The sequence below is a fragment of the Halichoerus grypus genome, chromosome 9 (genome assembly GCF_964656455.1).
Source record: "Halichoerus grypus chromosome 9, mHalGry1.hap1.1, whole genome shotgun sequence".
NCBI classification, from domain to species: Eukaryota; Metazoa; Chordata; class Mammalia; order Carnivora; family Phocidae; genus Halichoerus; species Halichoerus grypus.
The window spans coordinates 39,954,187-39,972,112 of record NC_135720.1 but is presented as its reverse complement, the minus strand read 5'-3'; the positions used below and the strand labels follow the sequence as shown (position 1 = coordinate 39,972,112).

The window sequence follows — 17,926 nt, the reverse complement described above, 5'->3', positions numbered from 1 at the left end:
TGATCCCAGGGTCCTGGGATCGAGCCCTGAGCCCCGCGTCAGGCTCCCTGCTCAGCGGGAAGCCTGCTTCTCCCTCTCTCACTCCCCCTGCTTGTGTACCCTCTCTCACTGTGTCTCTCTCTGTCAAATAAATAAATAAAATTAAAAAAAAAAAGGAAAGAAAGTTGCTAGTTTATTAGAAGGCAATGCAAGATTCCGCTACATGCTCACTTTTAGGTGACCAAACTTTCCATTGCTCCATTTGGACTGCTTAATAAATATGAGGACTAATTTAAGGGCAGTCATTCCAAGGGTGTATTAAGGTAGTTCAGTAATGCTGTCTTTGCTCAAAGCTCTGCTCTGAAATATTGAAATAGAATTCTTCTGAATATATGCAAATCTAAATTACTTAAGGAAGCTTTGAAGAAAACCTGAAGTCATTTCAGTACAAAGAAATGGGTGATCAATTGGGATAGTTTTTAATTAAAAACTGTTCACTATAAAATATAACGTTATATTTTAAATGTAGCATTATTCTTCCATTATATTATATAGGAGTATAAAGTGGGTTGCACTGATGAAATCACAAAAATATTTTGAGAGGTGGAATACAAATGTAGCTTCCTAAAGTAATGGCTTTGATGAATACGGTACACATTTATATATATAAATTTGTGTACGTTAGTAAAAATAGTTCTTTTGTTTTGTATCACTGCATTTTTCCTTTTGAAGACAGATGAGCATATATAAGTTATAAAAGTTTTCGGAAATAAAAGCAGGCAGTTTAAAGTGTCCAAGCTTAAGCTATTGCTTTAGATTACCTTTATACTGGAGTAGTAATTATGGGACTATTTTTTGTCATAGATGTATCACTCTCAATGATAATCTTAGGCAAAGAAAATAAGCCCAGAGGCTAAAGGCTCTATTTTTTCCCCTTGTTGAGAATGAAAATGGTGAAAGAGAATTAGTTGAATGAGTTAAAACTATAGGATCTGGGCTATTTAAAGTGTTAGAGGACTTCATATTTGCACAAGGGAAAGCGGATAGAATTGTGTGTTAACTGACTTTAGGTAGTGCAGTCTGTTCACAGTTTAATGTTTATGAATCCCTTCCAGAGACCTGATGTCTGAAGAGTGTAACTATTCAGATGCCTTGGGTGAGGGTGATTCCATAAGAGTTTTTGCATTAACTTCTGCTCTGCATATGACAATTGATGTTACCCACACCTCCAAGGCATTGTATTTGCCCCTAGCTTACATCCTGCCCTACTTTATTGGTAATGTCATAAAATTCATTTTAATATTTGATTAATTGAACGTCAGTCTTTATTGAGAATATTAATAATTAAAAGCACCTTCACTAGCTATGTTTGCCTGCCCATAATTTATAGATATCAGCTATTAATTCAATATTTATTTATTGAATTTATTGGGCAAGTATGTGCCAGCCCATGTACTATTTAGAGGGATACAAAGTCATTTCTAGCATGACCATGTTGGTCAGATTAGCTTCCCTTTTTCTCCTTCCTACTGATGTCATCAAAAGTCACTTGACATTTTAAAACCACCGTCTCATTAAAAAAAGGAACTGACTTCTTAGGACTTGCATTGACCCCCCCCCCCTGCACAGACAGGTTGTGTTCACTCTGGAAATGGTGCAAGCAAACCATGGGATCCTCAAAATTATTTCATTTTTGTGCAAATTCAGTTCTTGGGCTTTTGTGAGCTTGGAGAGTCTTTGTGCCTTTTTTGAAATCTAAGAACACTTTGTGTCCGAAAATGGTTGGAAAAGGCAAAGATGAGAAGTGAATGATCTGAGAGCAGTCTCTCTCTGGAATTTGCTCGCTCTTTCCCTGGGACCCCCCTCTGCAGCTCTGCCCCATCTTCTCTTTTGGAACTAACCACTCCTTCCTCTGTGCATGTCGGGGAGCTGCCTGGCATGCAGCCTTTCCAGGTCTCCAGTTGAGGCAGGAGAAGTCTTTACTTACTGTGGTAAATAGCACAGTGCTTTACACACAGTCGGTGTTAAATAAATACTTTTTGAATTGAATCCACATACTTCCTTAAGTAGGCTCCAGAACCTTAATAAAATAAGAAAACAATGATATTTGAGTCCCTTGAATAGAAAGGAAAATGTGAGGAATACGTGAGAATGAAGGCGTACAGGTAGGGCTTGAGGTAAAGCGGGGGGGGAAAAAAAATGAGAATGGTTCCTTCTAATTCAAGCTAAGTGCTCTCAATTCTGATCACTCAGAAAGATAGAAATAAAAAGGTGGGAAGTAAAAGGCCAAAACTATGTCAGATGTAAAATAAGAGGGATACTCTGCAACAACTTAAAACCATTTAGAATTACGTTCATCTAAAGGAGAACTGAAAATATCACTGTGTGTGCTGGATACCACCCATCATGCATAATGCCCGCACACACGTATGTGCTGCTCAAGATAACGTACTAATAATTAGGGAAATTTGTTTTGGAGAGGAGCAGGGGGAGTCATGATAATGGCAGAAAGAATACTGTCTGAACTTAGAAAACACACACAAACAAACACAAACTGGCTGTATCACGTTAATGCATCACTGCTGTCTGGGTCTGTGTCACTGACTATTTGGGGAAGCTGCAAGGGGTAGGGGTCGGCCTGTGGCAAACTAACTCCCCACAATCCTTTATGGAGGACGTGTTTTGGGTAAGTTTTTCTAGCAGGAAAAGAAAAAGTAGGATGACCAGTTAAATGTGACCCCTACACTCAAGGAGATTACATGCTTAGTGAATTCGATGTTCTTATCTTTATCCACATCAGTCCATATTGTTATTCTAAGTGACCCTATCTTAGTATAAGAATGTTATTGCGCCAGAAAGGTTTTCAGATTTGCTCACTGCTTTATCTGGAAGATTATAGGAAAATCAATTTGACTTTATATTTAGAATTTTTAGGTTTAAGTTGTCAAAAATTCTGGTGGTAAAAATAGCTTTCATGTGCCTACCAATATATGTTGAAGGGTCTGTTTAAATCATTATCAGGCAAGAATTTAAGCATGAAAAATAATATGTGTGTCAACAGACAAGAGGTAGAATTTCCTCTGGCTTGTACTTGAGGCACAGAAACTCCATATGTGGAGGAATTACCAAAAAAAAAAAAAAAAAAGGGAAGATCTCTAAGTTAAAAAAAAATAGTTTTTATATAGGTATACATTTCATGTAAACTCTGTTTAGCCTAAAATGGTCTTGGTACTTAGGTGAATAGCTGTGTTAGGATTCCCATTTTTAGAGGTGGACACTTTATTTCCAAAGAACAGGATTTGAGGACAAGAAAGCTACTGAAAAGATCAAAATGTGTTTGATCTCACCAGACTGTGGATTCCTCTTTGTAGCTTGTGGGCCTAGCACAGGGCCTGGCACTTAATAATTTAGTAGGAGCTTGATAAATGTCGACTGGATGAATAAATAATCATCTGTTTTTGTTGGTCCACATTAAGAGGCAATTATTATAGTTCTCTCACCTTGTTTGGAAGAAGTTTTTGCACTCCAGAACAGAAAATCTTGCAAAATACGAGCTGTAGGCAGAGAACTGAAGAAATCTAGCATAAGGTATTAAGGTGCTGAAAGCGGGAGAGAGACAGATGAGGAATTTATCAACTGAGACCAGTCCATGTCTCGCTCTATCTCATCCTCTCTTTCTTTTGACCAGGAAAAGCACTAATTTTCCAAAATATATGTTCTTCTTTGTTACTTTAAGTTTTTTTTTTTCAGATAGCCTGACTCATACCCCCAGAGAACTAATTTAGCAGGTAAGAAGTGTATTTCAAGTCTTACATGCAGAATGAGTTTCACTGTGGGGGATGAAGTGAGTGATATGGATCCAGAGATTAGAGAGAAGGTAACCACCTTCTTGCCATCTTGGCTTCAAGTAAGGAAACTTGAGAAAAGAATGAGTGTGAGCTAAGAGGGTGGGCCATCTCCATTGGGAGAGAAAGAAGTTGCAAAAACTTTTGTTTCTGATTATACTTAAAACGTACTAACACACTCCTTTCTTAGCAGGCTCTTTTGAGTCCACTGGGAGCTGACTAGTGATTTTATATACAAATACACATGTGTACATACATATGTAAAGTACATATATATTATATATATATATGTCTTCCTCCATTTAGCTTGAACATCTTTGTCCTCTTCAGTTGTGCTGATGTTGCATTTTCGATATTGCATCGCTGCAAATGCCGGCATGTGTGTATATGTGACTGGGGGACGGGCTTTGGTTAAGGCACCCTGAAAATGGTGTGTTTTCAAAAGAGATGAAAATTACATCAACTTGCTGGGGGCATGCGAGGACATCTGTGAAATCTCCAAATGTCCAAATGGTTTCAGCTCCTGTAATCACCCGCAGTTGACAAAGCAGAACTCACCCAGATTCCCCACCTAATTCTGTAGAAGAAGAGGAAGAGTTGCTAGTGAGTCAGCTGCCTTGGTTAGCAAACATAAACCTAATTAGCTTTTTAAGCCCAGAAAATTAAAAGAACTTGGATGTTAATCTCTCTTCTGTTTTTATTTATTAGTACTATTTCCTCCTCTTTCTGTGGGTTTATATATTTTTTAAATGTCACAAAGCATTTGAAGAGAGCAGTTCTCTCTCTCTATAATGTTGACCAAGAAAGGATTCACTGAAAATTAAAGCGGATAGACATTTATTTGGGCAATTGGAATTGCAGTTAGGGAAACACAGATTTAGGTAGACACCCATATTGTGTTCCAAGGAAGACAAAGGCGGGTGGGGGGGGCGGGCAGAGTTATAAAGGTGGAAGGTTAGGAGTGTAGTTTTCAGGTCCTCTGTGTGAGAAAGAGGGATTGAAGTTGGGTTAACTGGGATTGGTTGTGTATGCAAACGAAGGATTGAAGCTTGTTAAACCAAATTGGCTCCTTTAGAAGCGAAGACCATGGGTGATCCAGTTGCCACGGTGAGGAGGAAGTTAAGTCCAGGCTGAGGGCTTGCGGCTGGCTTAAAAGTTCAAAAAGTTCATAGTTTCTCTGTTGAGGATGTGCATAAATTCCTCTTCCCTCATGGCCTCCCAACCCTATTTTAAAGGAGACTCTTTTAGCTAGACTTGGTTGCTCCATTTTGATCTTCTTTTACTATGTATATAATCATCCCTCTAAAAAAAAAAATCAGACATATGCAATCAATGTTGCAGAAGACAATAACGACAGGCACGTAAGATGACTCTTTGGACAGGGAGAAGCTTACACTTAAAGATACGCTATTTTTGGCTAAATTGTCAAAGTGTGACTTTTAGAGACTTTCTGTGCTAGAATATCTGTGTATTCTTAGTTTTGCCAGGTGAATGTCTTTCAGTACTTTTAAATTACAATGGTAATACATGCTCATTATTACAAGTTAACATACATAAGGAAGTACCACCAAATGGTTAATATTCTCCTTGTTCTCTCTTATATTTTCAGCTAGCATTTTTTATTCTTTTTACAAAGTTGAGATCATATTATATTCATTACTTCCCCTCCCCCACACTGTAAGTATTACTTTTAAAATTTGCTTTATTTTACAATGTGTCATGGACACATTTCTGTAGGTAGATCTAACTGGATTTAGCACATTCTTTATAGTAGCTGTATTATGTTCCATAATATAATATATATAGTTTATTCGACCATTCTTCCCTCACAGACTTTCAGATTATTTCCAATGCTGCAATAAATCTCCTTGCCAGAGAATGAAAAGAGCCCATTTGAGAATCACCCTGTGGGTTCCAGTGTTCCTACCCCCCAGTGAGCTCTAAGTCACCGACACCTTCTGTCAGGAAGATGAGATGACTTTTGACAGTAGAGCACTCCCTCTCGCCACAGCCCTGGAGGGCCGGGCTGGGTGAACTGCTGTTTTGCGGAGGAGCTTGGCATCCTGGTCACTCAGCACTGGTGTCGGTGGCAGGCTCTGAAAGGAAGATGGTCCCGGGAAGAGAGAGAGCTTGGAAATGACTAAGTAAAGCTCCCGAGTAAAGCAGCCTGTTTTGGCTTGGCCTCCCTTCACATCCAGTTCTGTTTCTGATCTTAAAATGGTAGTTAATGAGTATAACTTGACAAACTTTTTGAGAGTTTTGTGATGATCTTGTTTTCTAACACTAATTGACAAGAAAGGGTTCATTTAGAAAGCCTATGTCTGAAATAATAATGTAAAGGCAAAAGCAAAAACTTCCAAAATAGCAGCCAACAGCAAAGAAGCCTTGAAATAAACTTGGAGACCAGAATTTCTTCTTCCATGTTGACCGCCTACTCTATAGGCCACCTTTTGGAAGTTCCCTTTCAATAATATACAAATTCTAATTCAATACTTCTTTTAACATAGAGCATCTTACTAAAGAAGTTTACTTACACCTTTAACATAAAATATATAGCATTTAAATATTCTAAATAGCATATCTTAATATTTTTATATGTATCGTTATCTTCAATTTTAAAATTTTGGACTATCAGGCCAGGAATAATCAAGGTATTCATAGAACTGGTCCTCCAATCTTAGTATAGTTAACTTATTTGCGTGACATAGGAAGATCCTCCACAGAAATAAACACTTGATCATGCCCATAGCTTCTGATGCGCTGTTAACTGGCTGAGGACAGAGTAGAAGCCTGCAAATGGGGTCTTTTTCCAAACTTGGTGTCAGTCACATCTCACAAGCTACAGAGAAGAGATCTCTAATTAACATTCATGTATCATGGGGCTGGGGGCACAAGGAGGAGGCTCACAAGATAACCAAACATTTAAGCCAGAAAAGAACACCTGTGAAATGGTAGGGAACCTCTTCCTCTCTTCCTCTCTCCCTCACAAACACACACACATACATACATACGTATATATATAATTTTCCCTATTTAAAAAGTAATGAAGGGCAGAGTTGAAAGTAACTATTGTATGTCTGTCTATACATATCACAGGGATTTGGGAAGGTAATTTTTTGGTAATCCATATCATCGTGCCTTAAGAGTGAACGGAAACTGGATTTGCTTGCTTTCTGCTATGTGAGCAGCTGTGTGACTAAATAAATCATTTAAACTCCCTGAGCCCTGGTCTCCACATCCATCTAGTGGGGGTTATTCCTTACTACCTCATAAGATTATTGGGAGGTTTAAAGTGAGATAATAGATATGAAAATGTTCATGTTGTATTGAATAAATCTAGTTTCCCTCTTAGGAAGCTTCTTCTTCCAGTAGGAAGATGTTTCTTGGTAGGATTAAAGGGATACATAGAGGGGCGGTGGAGTAAATAAAACTTTGTGAGCTGTGAACGATGATGCCAATAAACAAACATATGGTTTTAGAGTTATGAGGAGTTTCTATATCCTCTATCTCATTAGTTCTTCCCAAGAATACTGTGAATCAGTCAGGCTAATATTTTTATACCCCTTACACAGGGAGGAACTGTGACTCAGAGAACTTAAATGAATTAGCCAATATCACCTACAAGCCTATATGCAGTGAAGTTCTTTTTGTCTTAACAGCCTGGTGCCCTTTAGATTACTCTATGCTCTCCGTCAATGCCAGACAGTTGGCAAATACTAAACAGTGAGAAGTCTAATTGATTCCAAAGTTGTGTCTGAAAATCTAGCCTCGTTCTCAAATTTTCCACGATTCCTGCAAAGATGAGCCTATTTGGGGAAGGAGCCTCGCCTACTCCTGGACTCCCGAGGCCCACGCTAAGCTCAGCGTGCCGTTTCTTGGGTCCGCTGAACCAAAGGAGTTGTGTTTCGAATACGAAACGCACTGTGTTTTGTGACTGTTTCACTTTATTTTTAGCATTTCCTGAATTGAAGTTAACCGATTGGAAAGGGCCCCCTTCCAACAACAGTGAAAAGCTTGGTTTGCTTTGGGTAGGTCAAGACTCACATATTTCTGCCCTCAAGTACCACAATTGATTGCCTCCCTCCCTTGGTTGATACTCAGCACATTCTGTGGTATGATGTTATCTGTCCTCGCATGTATACCTTCTTTCTCCCCTTTGAGAGTAAAAGTCCCCTAAAAACGGAGAGTGTATTACTCCTTTGTACTCTCAGTTGCCCAGCTGAGGGCCTAGGACTTAATAGGTTCTCAATAAATGTTTGCTGCCACCACGGCTTTTGAGATCCTACTCAGCTTTGACTTCTTAGGGAAGATTCATTAGAAAACATCATATGAAAGAGGGTTAGTTTTAGAACAAACAGTATCGGCTGCCTCCCTGCCTCCCTGTACGGTAAATGATTTCCTGAGAATTCTTTCGTAGAGACAATTACTAGGACAATAAAGAATGCTTTGAAAAGCGCTAGGAATTACCAGGTCCACTTAAAGGCAAGAAGAGGCAATACAGGTTCTCCTCTCCTAAACACGAACATGAGGCTGTTGAAAATTAGGTCTGAGGCCCGAGCAGACTGCAATACGCAGCTGTCACTGGGGCAAAACGCCTCTGAGATAAAGTTGAATTTCTAAGGAGTAAGAGCCAAGTGTGTTTCGTGTGGGCCCTACAAATTATAGTGATTTGGTTTCAGCCTGAACAACCACCACAAACAAATCCTGGCAGGCAGGGTCCCCACAGGAGGGGCCGAACAAGTCAGTTTTCATTTCCTTCCAAGCCCTGGTTCGGCTGATCCATCCACAGAAAAATAGAACAAAAGGCAAGAGATTACTGCACCCTAAAGCATCCAAGTGGCTTATTCGGCTCAGGGGTTATTTATAGCAAGCTGGCTCACACTGAGCGCTGCTGCGAATGTGCGAATGGAAGCTGCAGGACTGTAACAGTAGACAGAGATGCAAGGTGTGATCAGTGATTCCATTCTCAAGCCTGTCGTGGTTCTGATCTGGCCATGCCTTTCACCGCCACCATGAACATTTACCTCAAAATAGGCTCATCCTCTTCTTCATGTGCACGTTCTATTTGCAGATGTTGTTATGAGGACAGATCCATCAGAAATGACTGATGTGGAGTCTGTGGTCAATAATTTTGCATCTTCGGCCAGGACCGGCCGCCGGAATGCTGTGCCAGACATCCAGGGCTCAGCCGGGACAGGTGGGCCCTCAGAGTTGCCCCTCAAACTGGAGGCCCTCTCCATGAAGGAAGGTAACGCACAAATTCCCTTCGAATTAGCAGCCCTCTCTTCTTAATCAATCCTTGCCTCTGGAACAGTCTCACTTTTAACTAGTTATAAGTGCTCTTTTTTCTTACGTGTTGACTAAGATCTCTCAGTTTTTGTTGAAGGCTAAGTACATTTTTTTTAGGCTTTCTGAAAGTGAACAGCTTCATCTTTTTCTCTCCCAATGTGTATGTGCAAGCTGAACATTTATGTATTTGGTGGACATGTAGAGTCACTCATAGTGCTCATTATTGGGAATAAAATGTGAACAAATATAATCCCTTCCCTCAATAAACTTAAAAATTTATTGAGAAACACTCAGAAATAGAATAGTTTTCCTCCTGTCATCCATTAGCAAACCACTTTGGAAGCTTGTGCTTCACTCTAGTATTCTATAAGCCCTTCTATTTCTCATATCTAAAAAGCAGTTTATTATCAGTTGAAGATGAGATCTGTAAGGTGAGTATTTGTATAAAAGGTAACCATTCTTCAGTAGAAAAAGTTGAATTAAGGGCAAAGGGGAGCTGTCAAACCAATGAAGGAAAACTTGGGTTTGTCTCCCCATTGCTTACATACAGTTCATCTAGCTTCCGGAGTTTGGTCTTCTGGAAATAAATATAATCATACCGTCAGTAAATTTTTAAAGAAGTCTTTTTATTTAAAAAACATTCATGAAGGTTAAAGAAAATTTCAGTTCCAAGTCATTACCAAGATACTTGTGCCTTGTGCCCCATTTTAGATGTCAAGGTAGACTTTAGTATGTGTGTATAAATTTATTCCTGCTGCCAAGGAGGCAAGAGGCTATCAGCTTCTACACATCCGCCCTATTCATGCAAGTCCCAGAAGAAGGCTCTTGGTCCTCTGCCTCAGGACATTATTTGTTACCTGGTAAAGTTACAAATGTTCCTGGTTTGATCCCTATGAAATAAGTATATCTTTGTTTGGCCAGGGACACCTCACCTGTCCCAGAGGTCATTGCATTTCTCATATGAGACACTACAAATAATAGCAAAAAAGTACACATGTACATACAAACTATTATAAGATGGGAAAAGGGAAAGAAAGAAAATAAATAAAAATGTGTGTAATGGTTTCGGCCTTTTCAGTTTGAAAATGGAATATGGTTACCAGAACATGATATTGCTGTTGAAGGGCCATCCTCAACCAGAGAGGTGGAGAAGCTAAGTTACTTATTAGCCTGACAGGCCTAATTAAAGTTTACATGCCCCAAACACACACACACACACACACACACACACACACACAAAACCTTAATGCTTGTTGACGTTACCTAAATGAAAGAGAAAAAATACACTGTAGGAGAATTAGTAGTCTTCACCATTTTATTTTGGTCACTAGAGAGACTGTTATCTGAAAGAATATTGTTACTATTTTTATATCATTAAATAACAAAAATCCAACTAAGTAAATTTGAAGATATAATTGACTTTATTAAGGGATTCATGAATCAGGCAACATCCTATCTAACAAGTTAGAGGGGAGCCCTGAGGAGTTGTACAAAATGAAAGGTTTTTATGAGGAGGGTGAGCCAAGGAATTTACTAGCAAAAGAAAAAGGATTGTTCCAAGCAAGATCACATTCCCTTAGAGGGAAGGGCAAAGGGATTATTAGGTGGATTATTAAGTGGTTTTTAGGTAGTTTCCCTCAGATTTGTCCTCTTTGGTTTTTGTTGTCGTTGTTTTTGATAAGTATTTTTAGGCGGGAAGAACTCTAGGATCTCAAATGCCTTGCATCCTGCATAAAATTAACCTGCCTGAAATTTGCCTGGTTCATACTCTGTTTTAATCTATCTCTTATAAATTAATAACCATGATAGGGAGGACAATGATGCCTGGTAACATATCAGCAAGAAATGACAGAGGGTGGCAGTGGTAAATGTCAATAGGGCCTTTTCTTAACTCCCTCTGTCACTATTTGATCCATCGTTCAGTTTAGTGCCCACTAGGTGCTAAGCACCATTCTAAAAACCAGTAGCGTAGTGGTGAATCAGACAAAGTCTTGCTGTCATGGATCTTCTATCTCCAATGGGAGAGTTAAATTATAAACAAGTAAATATATGTCAACAGTGATATGTTCTATCAGAGAATTAAATAGGATGTTGTGGTAGAGTTACAGCGTGACTCTAGACCGAGAAATTAGGGCAACCCTTCCTGAGACCTGAATGACGATGGTGTGTTTTGAGTGGCAGCTGAAGAAAGCAGGAGGCACACGAAGATCAGAGGTAAACATGGTCTTTGCAGAAGGAGCAGCTAGTAAAAAGCTCTTAGAATGGACATGCCTCCAAATCCTTTGTCTCTCTTTCTCTGGTCCTCACCACACCACCCCTCTATTTCAAGATCACAAATGACATTGTCTCTGATGAAATCAGTGGTCCATTCTTAGTCTCCACCCTACGTGACTTTGTGGATCGTGCCCCTTCCCCTCAACACTGTTCTTCCCTGGGCTTCCTGGACACTCCACTCTCCTGGTTTTCTTCCTGCTTCACTCGCTGTTCCTTCCCCTGCTGTTGTTTCTTAATGTCCCCTATCTCTTAATGAATTAGATGGTACCAGAACTGTCTTTTGACTTCTTCTCTATCAACATTCCCTCCTCTTGAGATATCGTCCAATTTCACTGGGATAATATAATCTTCCTGATCACTCACAGATTTGTTATCTCCAGCCAGAAGCTCCTCTGACTTCACACTCATAAATCCGTCTGCCTACTTGACCTCTCTGCTTGGCTATCTTACAGGACTCTCAAACTTAATGGGTAATAGGGAGAACTCCAGATATTCTTCCTGACACCTGCTCTTCCTGCCTCTTCTCCATCTTGGTGAATGGCAGTTTCACACTTCCAGTGGCTAGAGCCAAAATCTTGGAGTCATCCTTGTCTTCCCCTCTTTCTCTCATCTTTACATCTAATCTATCAGCAAAAATTGTCAGCTCTGCTTTCACATTTGTCCAGATAGCTGCCATTTTTCACCTAAAAGATCTGGTCTCTTGGTATCTCTCTGACTCCATTTTCCAATCTTTTTTCTCCCTTCTGTCCCACTTGCAGTTCCTTCCTGCACATTGATGCCTTTGACCTTGCTGTTCCCTCTGCTTGGGATGCTCTCTCCCTGCTACCGTAGCTCACCCTGCCCCTTCTCAGGGCTTCACTCGCATGCCCCTTCTCCCCAGCAAATCCTATCTAAAACCACAAGCTCCAGGCCCCAAGACTTCTTGACAACTCCTATTCTTTTATTTCCTCCATAGCACTTAGGACTCCGCACATACCACATATTTTACTTGTTCTGCTTCTTCCCCACATCCCTCATTAAAAGTCTCCTGAGAGCTGGAATTTTTTTTTTTTTTCCACCGCTTGGTACATAATACATGCTTAATACATATTTCCTGAATGAAAGTTGAAGAACTGAATAGAGTCCATCAGATTTAACTTCAGAGATGCCAGTGATGATTTCAGTAAGCACTTTTGGGGAAGCAGTAGAGACTTAATAGTTTTCATTTAAAATGGAGACAGCAAAGGATGATACACTTGAAAGGATAAAAGACAAGACAGTATGTGGAAGATTTGTGGTTGAAAGAAGGCCTTTGTTAGTGTGAAGGTGGTGGTGACTTGAGGAAACGAGGAGTCAGGAGAAAGGGAAAGTCAGGTGAAAGGGAGGCGGAGGAAGATTAAGAGTCAGCTTCCTGATGAGGCAGAAACAGATAGGATCCCTGATCATGAAGGAATAGACCTGGAAAGTCTGAGCAGCACCAGGCCCGGCTCCAAAGGTCTGGGTGAGTGTGGCTGCACAGGGCCCTTGGGCTCAGAAGAGGTTTGCACTCGGTGTCAGGCACTACTGTTGCTGTCTTGAAGTTTTCCATATTTTTTGAACAAGAGGTGCTGCATTTTCATTTTGCACTGGGCTCCAGTAAATTGTGCAGCCGGTCCTGAGGGGCACATTTTCCACTGTAATAGGAGGGAAGGTAGTAGGAATAAATACAGATGCTGGAGTTTTAGAGGTTTGGTGGCAGAAAGTTGAGGGAGCTTTTATCTGATGGCTTTGATTTTTTTTTTTTCCTGTGAAGTAGAAAGATCATCTCCTAAAAGCAGAGGAGGTAGAAAGTGTGAGGAAGTCGGAGAGAGTGTGATGCCTCTGGGGAAATCATTAAGGGGGTGGGGCTATGGAACCAAATTGTGTCTCTGTCATTTACTAGCTCTGTGACTTGGAGCAAGTCACTTAACCTGTCTATGCTTTGATGGACTAGTCTATAAATGGAGATTGTAATAATACCTCAGGAGACTGCCTGGCTTGTAATACTTCTGGAGAATAGGAGAGAAAGGTAATTAGCAGAATGTAGATTGCCAAACCGACCCGTATTTCTTTCCTTTGTGTAGTGTCCATATCTAGATTGAGGGCAAAGCGTGTCGGAATCAAGGAGAAAATGATTAGGGTGCATAAAGGAGATCCCAACTGTTTCATTCCAGTATAATATGAAGTATATTTCACTATATTCTATAAGTGAATGAAAATATTTATTTTTTTTTTAGATGTAAAAAAGAAAAATGAAGAAACAACACAAAGGCAATTGGAAAAGCCAAAGAAAGAAGAAAAATGAAGGCTCAAAAACTATCAAAAGTACTGAATTTCTGTACATTGAAAGACTTAATGGCTCTGCTTTCCTGAGATGTTTGATCTGGTAGTAACTATGGTAACATTGCAGCCCTAAGCAACATGTGTGTATTAGACAATTTTGTTGTGATGCTACTCACTTGGAATGCAACCATTGATGTCCAATGTAGGTTATTAAAAGGCATATTACTTCCAAATTGCACCCAAGGAAAAGGTTAAGAATGTATGGTCACTTAAATACATACCATTATCTATAAACCCAACAAAATCCACTGCTCTCTTTTGGATTTACGTGGCCAGATGTATTTTTAATTCCATTTTTATGGTAACAGATAACCCGTTTCTTGGTAAATATAAAGCAAACACTATTCATTTAAAACTTTATGGAATCTGTAGGACATTTTTTTTTGATGGGAAGGAATAATAGTCAAAAACAGAGAATATTTATTTTTAACCAAACATGCACACTTTTCCCCAAACCCTAAAAGGATTCGGAAAAATTACAAAAGTTTGACAACCTAAGTATCTCCAGGATGTTTTTGTTTGATTCATTTTGCTTCTAGTCTATGCATACTGTGATTTTTCATGTGGACTCTCAGAACACAAAATTTGTGACAAATCGTTTATGTGGAACATGCCTATTAAATGAATTTCGCTATCTTCCTTAACTTTGGCGTACGTGTGTGCATATGTTTTTCTTTAATATGAATTATACAAAACACTTTACTAGTTGCTTTATACTGTCTTTTCTTATTCTTAGGGCTTTTGTGTCTTGTGACTTGTTTCTAAAATGATTTCCTCAGGAATGCAGACCTTAATTTTTATATCTTTCCTAAAGTAGCTAACATAACACATAAATATTTAGTGAATGTTGTAGGTAGAAATAGCAAAATACTTGCTTTTAATATATATTTAAGCATATATTTTAAAAGGAACAAAAACAAAACCAAAGTTTTAGTAAATTTTGATTTATTAGACATTTTAGGAAAATAATAAAATTCTGAATTTTTAAAAAATGGACTAATGAATTTATTTTCATTTTCAGATATATATGCATGCTCTTATATTTTATTTGATTGTTGACTTAGGTCATGTCTGTATACAGTAATCAAATAAACTCTTCACTGTTCAAGAAAGTTGTTACTGATACAAGTCTTATTTTTATCATCTTAGCTATACCAACTGAAAAAGGGCGACACATTTTAAAGGAGGAAGTTAATAAACTTTACAGTATAAATCACTTCCTATGTATTATTTCATCGACAAAGTCTAACTTAATATCTTACATATACCAGAGGGGTAGATTTCAAAGAACCCGATTGTTTTCTCAAATACAATTTTTTTTTATAGAAGAATCTAAATTAGTATCTTAGGTGTAGCACTAAATTAATATTCAATAAAATGTATTATAGCCATTAAAACTATATTTCAGAGAGTTATTGAATGACATGCTATTATGTAAAGAGTATAAAGAGTATTAGAGTAGAACAGTAGTTTTTAACTTGCGGGAGAGTGACAATTTGGCCTCAGAGAGGACATTTGGCAGTATCTGGAGACATTTTTGACGCGACTAGGGTGGGGGCTGGGGAGAGAAAGCGTTACTGCCATCTAGTGGGCAGAGACTAGGGATGCTGCCAAGCTGCCAAGCATCCTGCAGTCCTACCAGGAGACCCTGACGGCAAAGAATTATCTGGCTATGGGGGTCAGTAGTGCTAAGTTTAAGAAACGCTGGATTAGAATTAAACTGTTAAGCACGTAGATTTTTTTTATTAAGCATTAATACTTTATTGTCAACGAATTGTCAGATCATTCCTATTGTCCAAATGTTTAGTATTTATGCAATAATTTGTTCTTTTGATCTGGGTGAAGGAATTATACACATTGGATTCATTATAAAAACATGGTGGCCAACCATCAAATTGAATCTTCATAGCTCCCCTGTTTTCTTACATTTATAAAGGCTCACTTTCTGAAATAGTTATTTTTTGCCTCATTCTTTTTTTTAAGTTTTTATTTAAATTCTAGTTAACATACAGTATAGTATTAGTTTCTGGTGTACAATATAGTGATTTAACACTTCTTTATACTCCATGCTCATCACAAGTGTCCTCCTTTATCCCCATGACCTATTTGACCCATCCCCCACCCACATCCCCTCTGGTAATCATCAGTTCGTTCTCTATAGTCAAGAGTCTGTTTCTTGGGGCACCTGGGTGGCTCAGTTGGTTAAACGACTGCCTTCGGCTCGGGTCATGATCCCAGGGTCCTGGGATCGAGCCCCGCATGGGGCTCCCTGCTCAGTGGGAAGCCTGCTTCTCCCTCTCCCACTCCCCCTGTTTGTGTTCCCTCTCTCACTGTCTCTCTCTCTCTCTGTCAATTAAATAAATAAAATTAAAAAAAAAAAAAGAGCCTGTTTCTTGGTTTGCTTCCCTCTCTTTTTTTCCCTTTGCTCATTTTTTTGTATCTTAAATTCTACATATGAGTGAAATAATATGGTATTTGTCTTTCTTTGGCTTATTTTGCTTAGCATAATACTTTCTAGCTCCATCCATGTCATTGCAAATGGCAAGATTTCATTCTTTTTTATGGCTGAGTCATGTTCCATTATATATTAAATAGTGTGTGCGTGTGTGTGTGTATGTGTGTGTGTGTGTGTGTGTGTATACACCATGTCTTCTTTATCCATTCATCAGTCGATGGACACTTGGGCTGTTTCCATAATGTGGCTATTTAGAGAACACTGCTATAAACACTGGGGTGCATATATCCCTTTGAATTAGTATTTTTGTATTCTTCGAGTAAATACCTAGTGGTGCAATGGCTGATCAAAGGGTAGTTCTATTTTTAACTTTTTGAGGAAACTCCATACTGTTTTCTACATTCTTGCATTCCCACCAACAGTGCAAGAGGGTTCCCATTTCTCCACATCCTCACCAACATTGTTGATTTTAGCCATTCTGACCGATGTGAGGTGCTATCTCATTGTAGTTTTGATTTCCCTGATGATCAGTGATGTTGAGCATCTTTTCATGTATATTGGCCATCTGTATGTCTTCTTCGGAAAAATTTCTATTCATGTCTTCTGCCCATTTTTACGTTGGATTATTTGTTTTGAGTGTTGAGTTTTATAAGCATGTGGATTTTGGATCCATATGACTTGAGTTTGAATTCTATCTCTGCTACTCACTTGCTGCATGATTTTGGGCAATTTACATCGTTTCCAAGTCTCAGCTTTGTCCTCTGTAGAATGGTATTAAGAATAGTACATACCTTGTAGGGTGAGTGGAAGTAGCAAATGAGATAGTATATGTAAAACAGTTGACGAATGGCTGGCAAAGAATACTTACTCAATAAATATTGGCTAACATCATCATCATTTTTATTCCAGATGCTTTGCCATTATTCTCTGGTAGTGGAGGTAGTGGGCAACTGAACTCGTTAATTTGGCTATATTCTGCCTTCCTGTGTGATTTCACAAACATCCCCTGTTCTTGGTGCTGGGAGAAGACACTATAATGGAAATGGATGATTCATAGTAATTACCACATTAGTGCCAATTCAGACACGCTAATGAGCTGCTGATAGGTGATGAGTATTATCCTTTAACAATGAGTCACCTCACTAATGTTTTATGACAGTTACTGCAACAAAACCGAATTTTGAGTATCTAAATGAGTAACTCGTTCCATGAAAATGTAGAAGAAAAAAAATTAACAACTCTTGGGTCATAGTATTATATATGGTATTTACTTCTCATCTAAAATTAGAAGATGAGAAATGAAGCCATGTCCTTCCTCACTATTGCTGATAATGACACACATTCCAAATGTATATCCTAAATCACTTATTAATCACAATGCACTCATACATGTCCCATTGTATACATATTTAAAAGATTTTATTTATTTATTTATTTGCCAGAGAGAGATTGAGAGCACAAGCAGGGGGAGAAGCAGGCAGAGGGAAAGGGAGAAGCAGGCTCCCCGCTGAGCAGGGAGCCCGATGTGGGACTGGATTCCAGGACCCTGGGATCATGACCTGAGCCGAAGGCAGGTGCTTAACTGACTGAGCCACTCAGGCGTTCCCCATTATACACATATTTATAAGTATTTTGTGTTACAGAAGGTATCAGGCTTGTTGAATATTTACTAATGAAAGGATTTATTTTTTATTATTTTTATTTTTATTTTTTATTTTTTTGCTAAAATGGACTCCAGACAAAG

At 38.8% G+C, this 17,926-nt stretch overlaps 1 protein-coding gene across 13 annotated transcripts in view; it reads left to right on the top strand.

The window, feature by feature from the left end:
- PKIB (cAMP-dependent protein kinase inhibitor beta) overlaps positions 1-14,832 on the top strand; it is a 138,800-nt gene extending 123,968 nt beyond the window's left edge. For 9 of the 13 annotated variants that reach the window (XM_036088699.2, XM_036088646.2, XM_036088665.2 and 6 more), the window contains 2 exons: positions 8,896-9,072; positions 13,622-14,832. In XM_036088699.2, coding sequence (XP_035944592.1) covers positions 8,904-9,072; positions 13,622-13,689 — 237 coding nt within the window. In that variant the 5' untranslated portion in view covers positions 8,896-8,903 and the 3' untranslated portion in view covers positions 13,690-14,832. Of the gene's footprint in view, positions 1-3,729; positions 3,768-8,895; positions 9,073-13,621 lie in introns of all 13 variants that reach the window. The other 4 variants (XM_036088674.2, XM_036088721.2, XR_013441134.1 and 1 more) reach the window with 3 other exon arrangements.
- Positions 14,833-17,926: the final 3,094 nt, after the last annotated feature.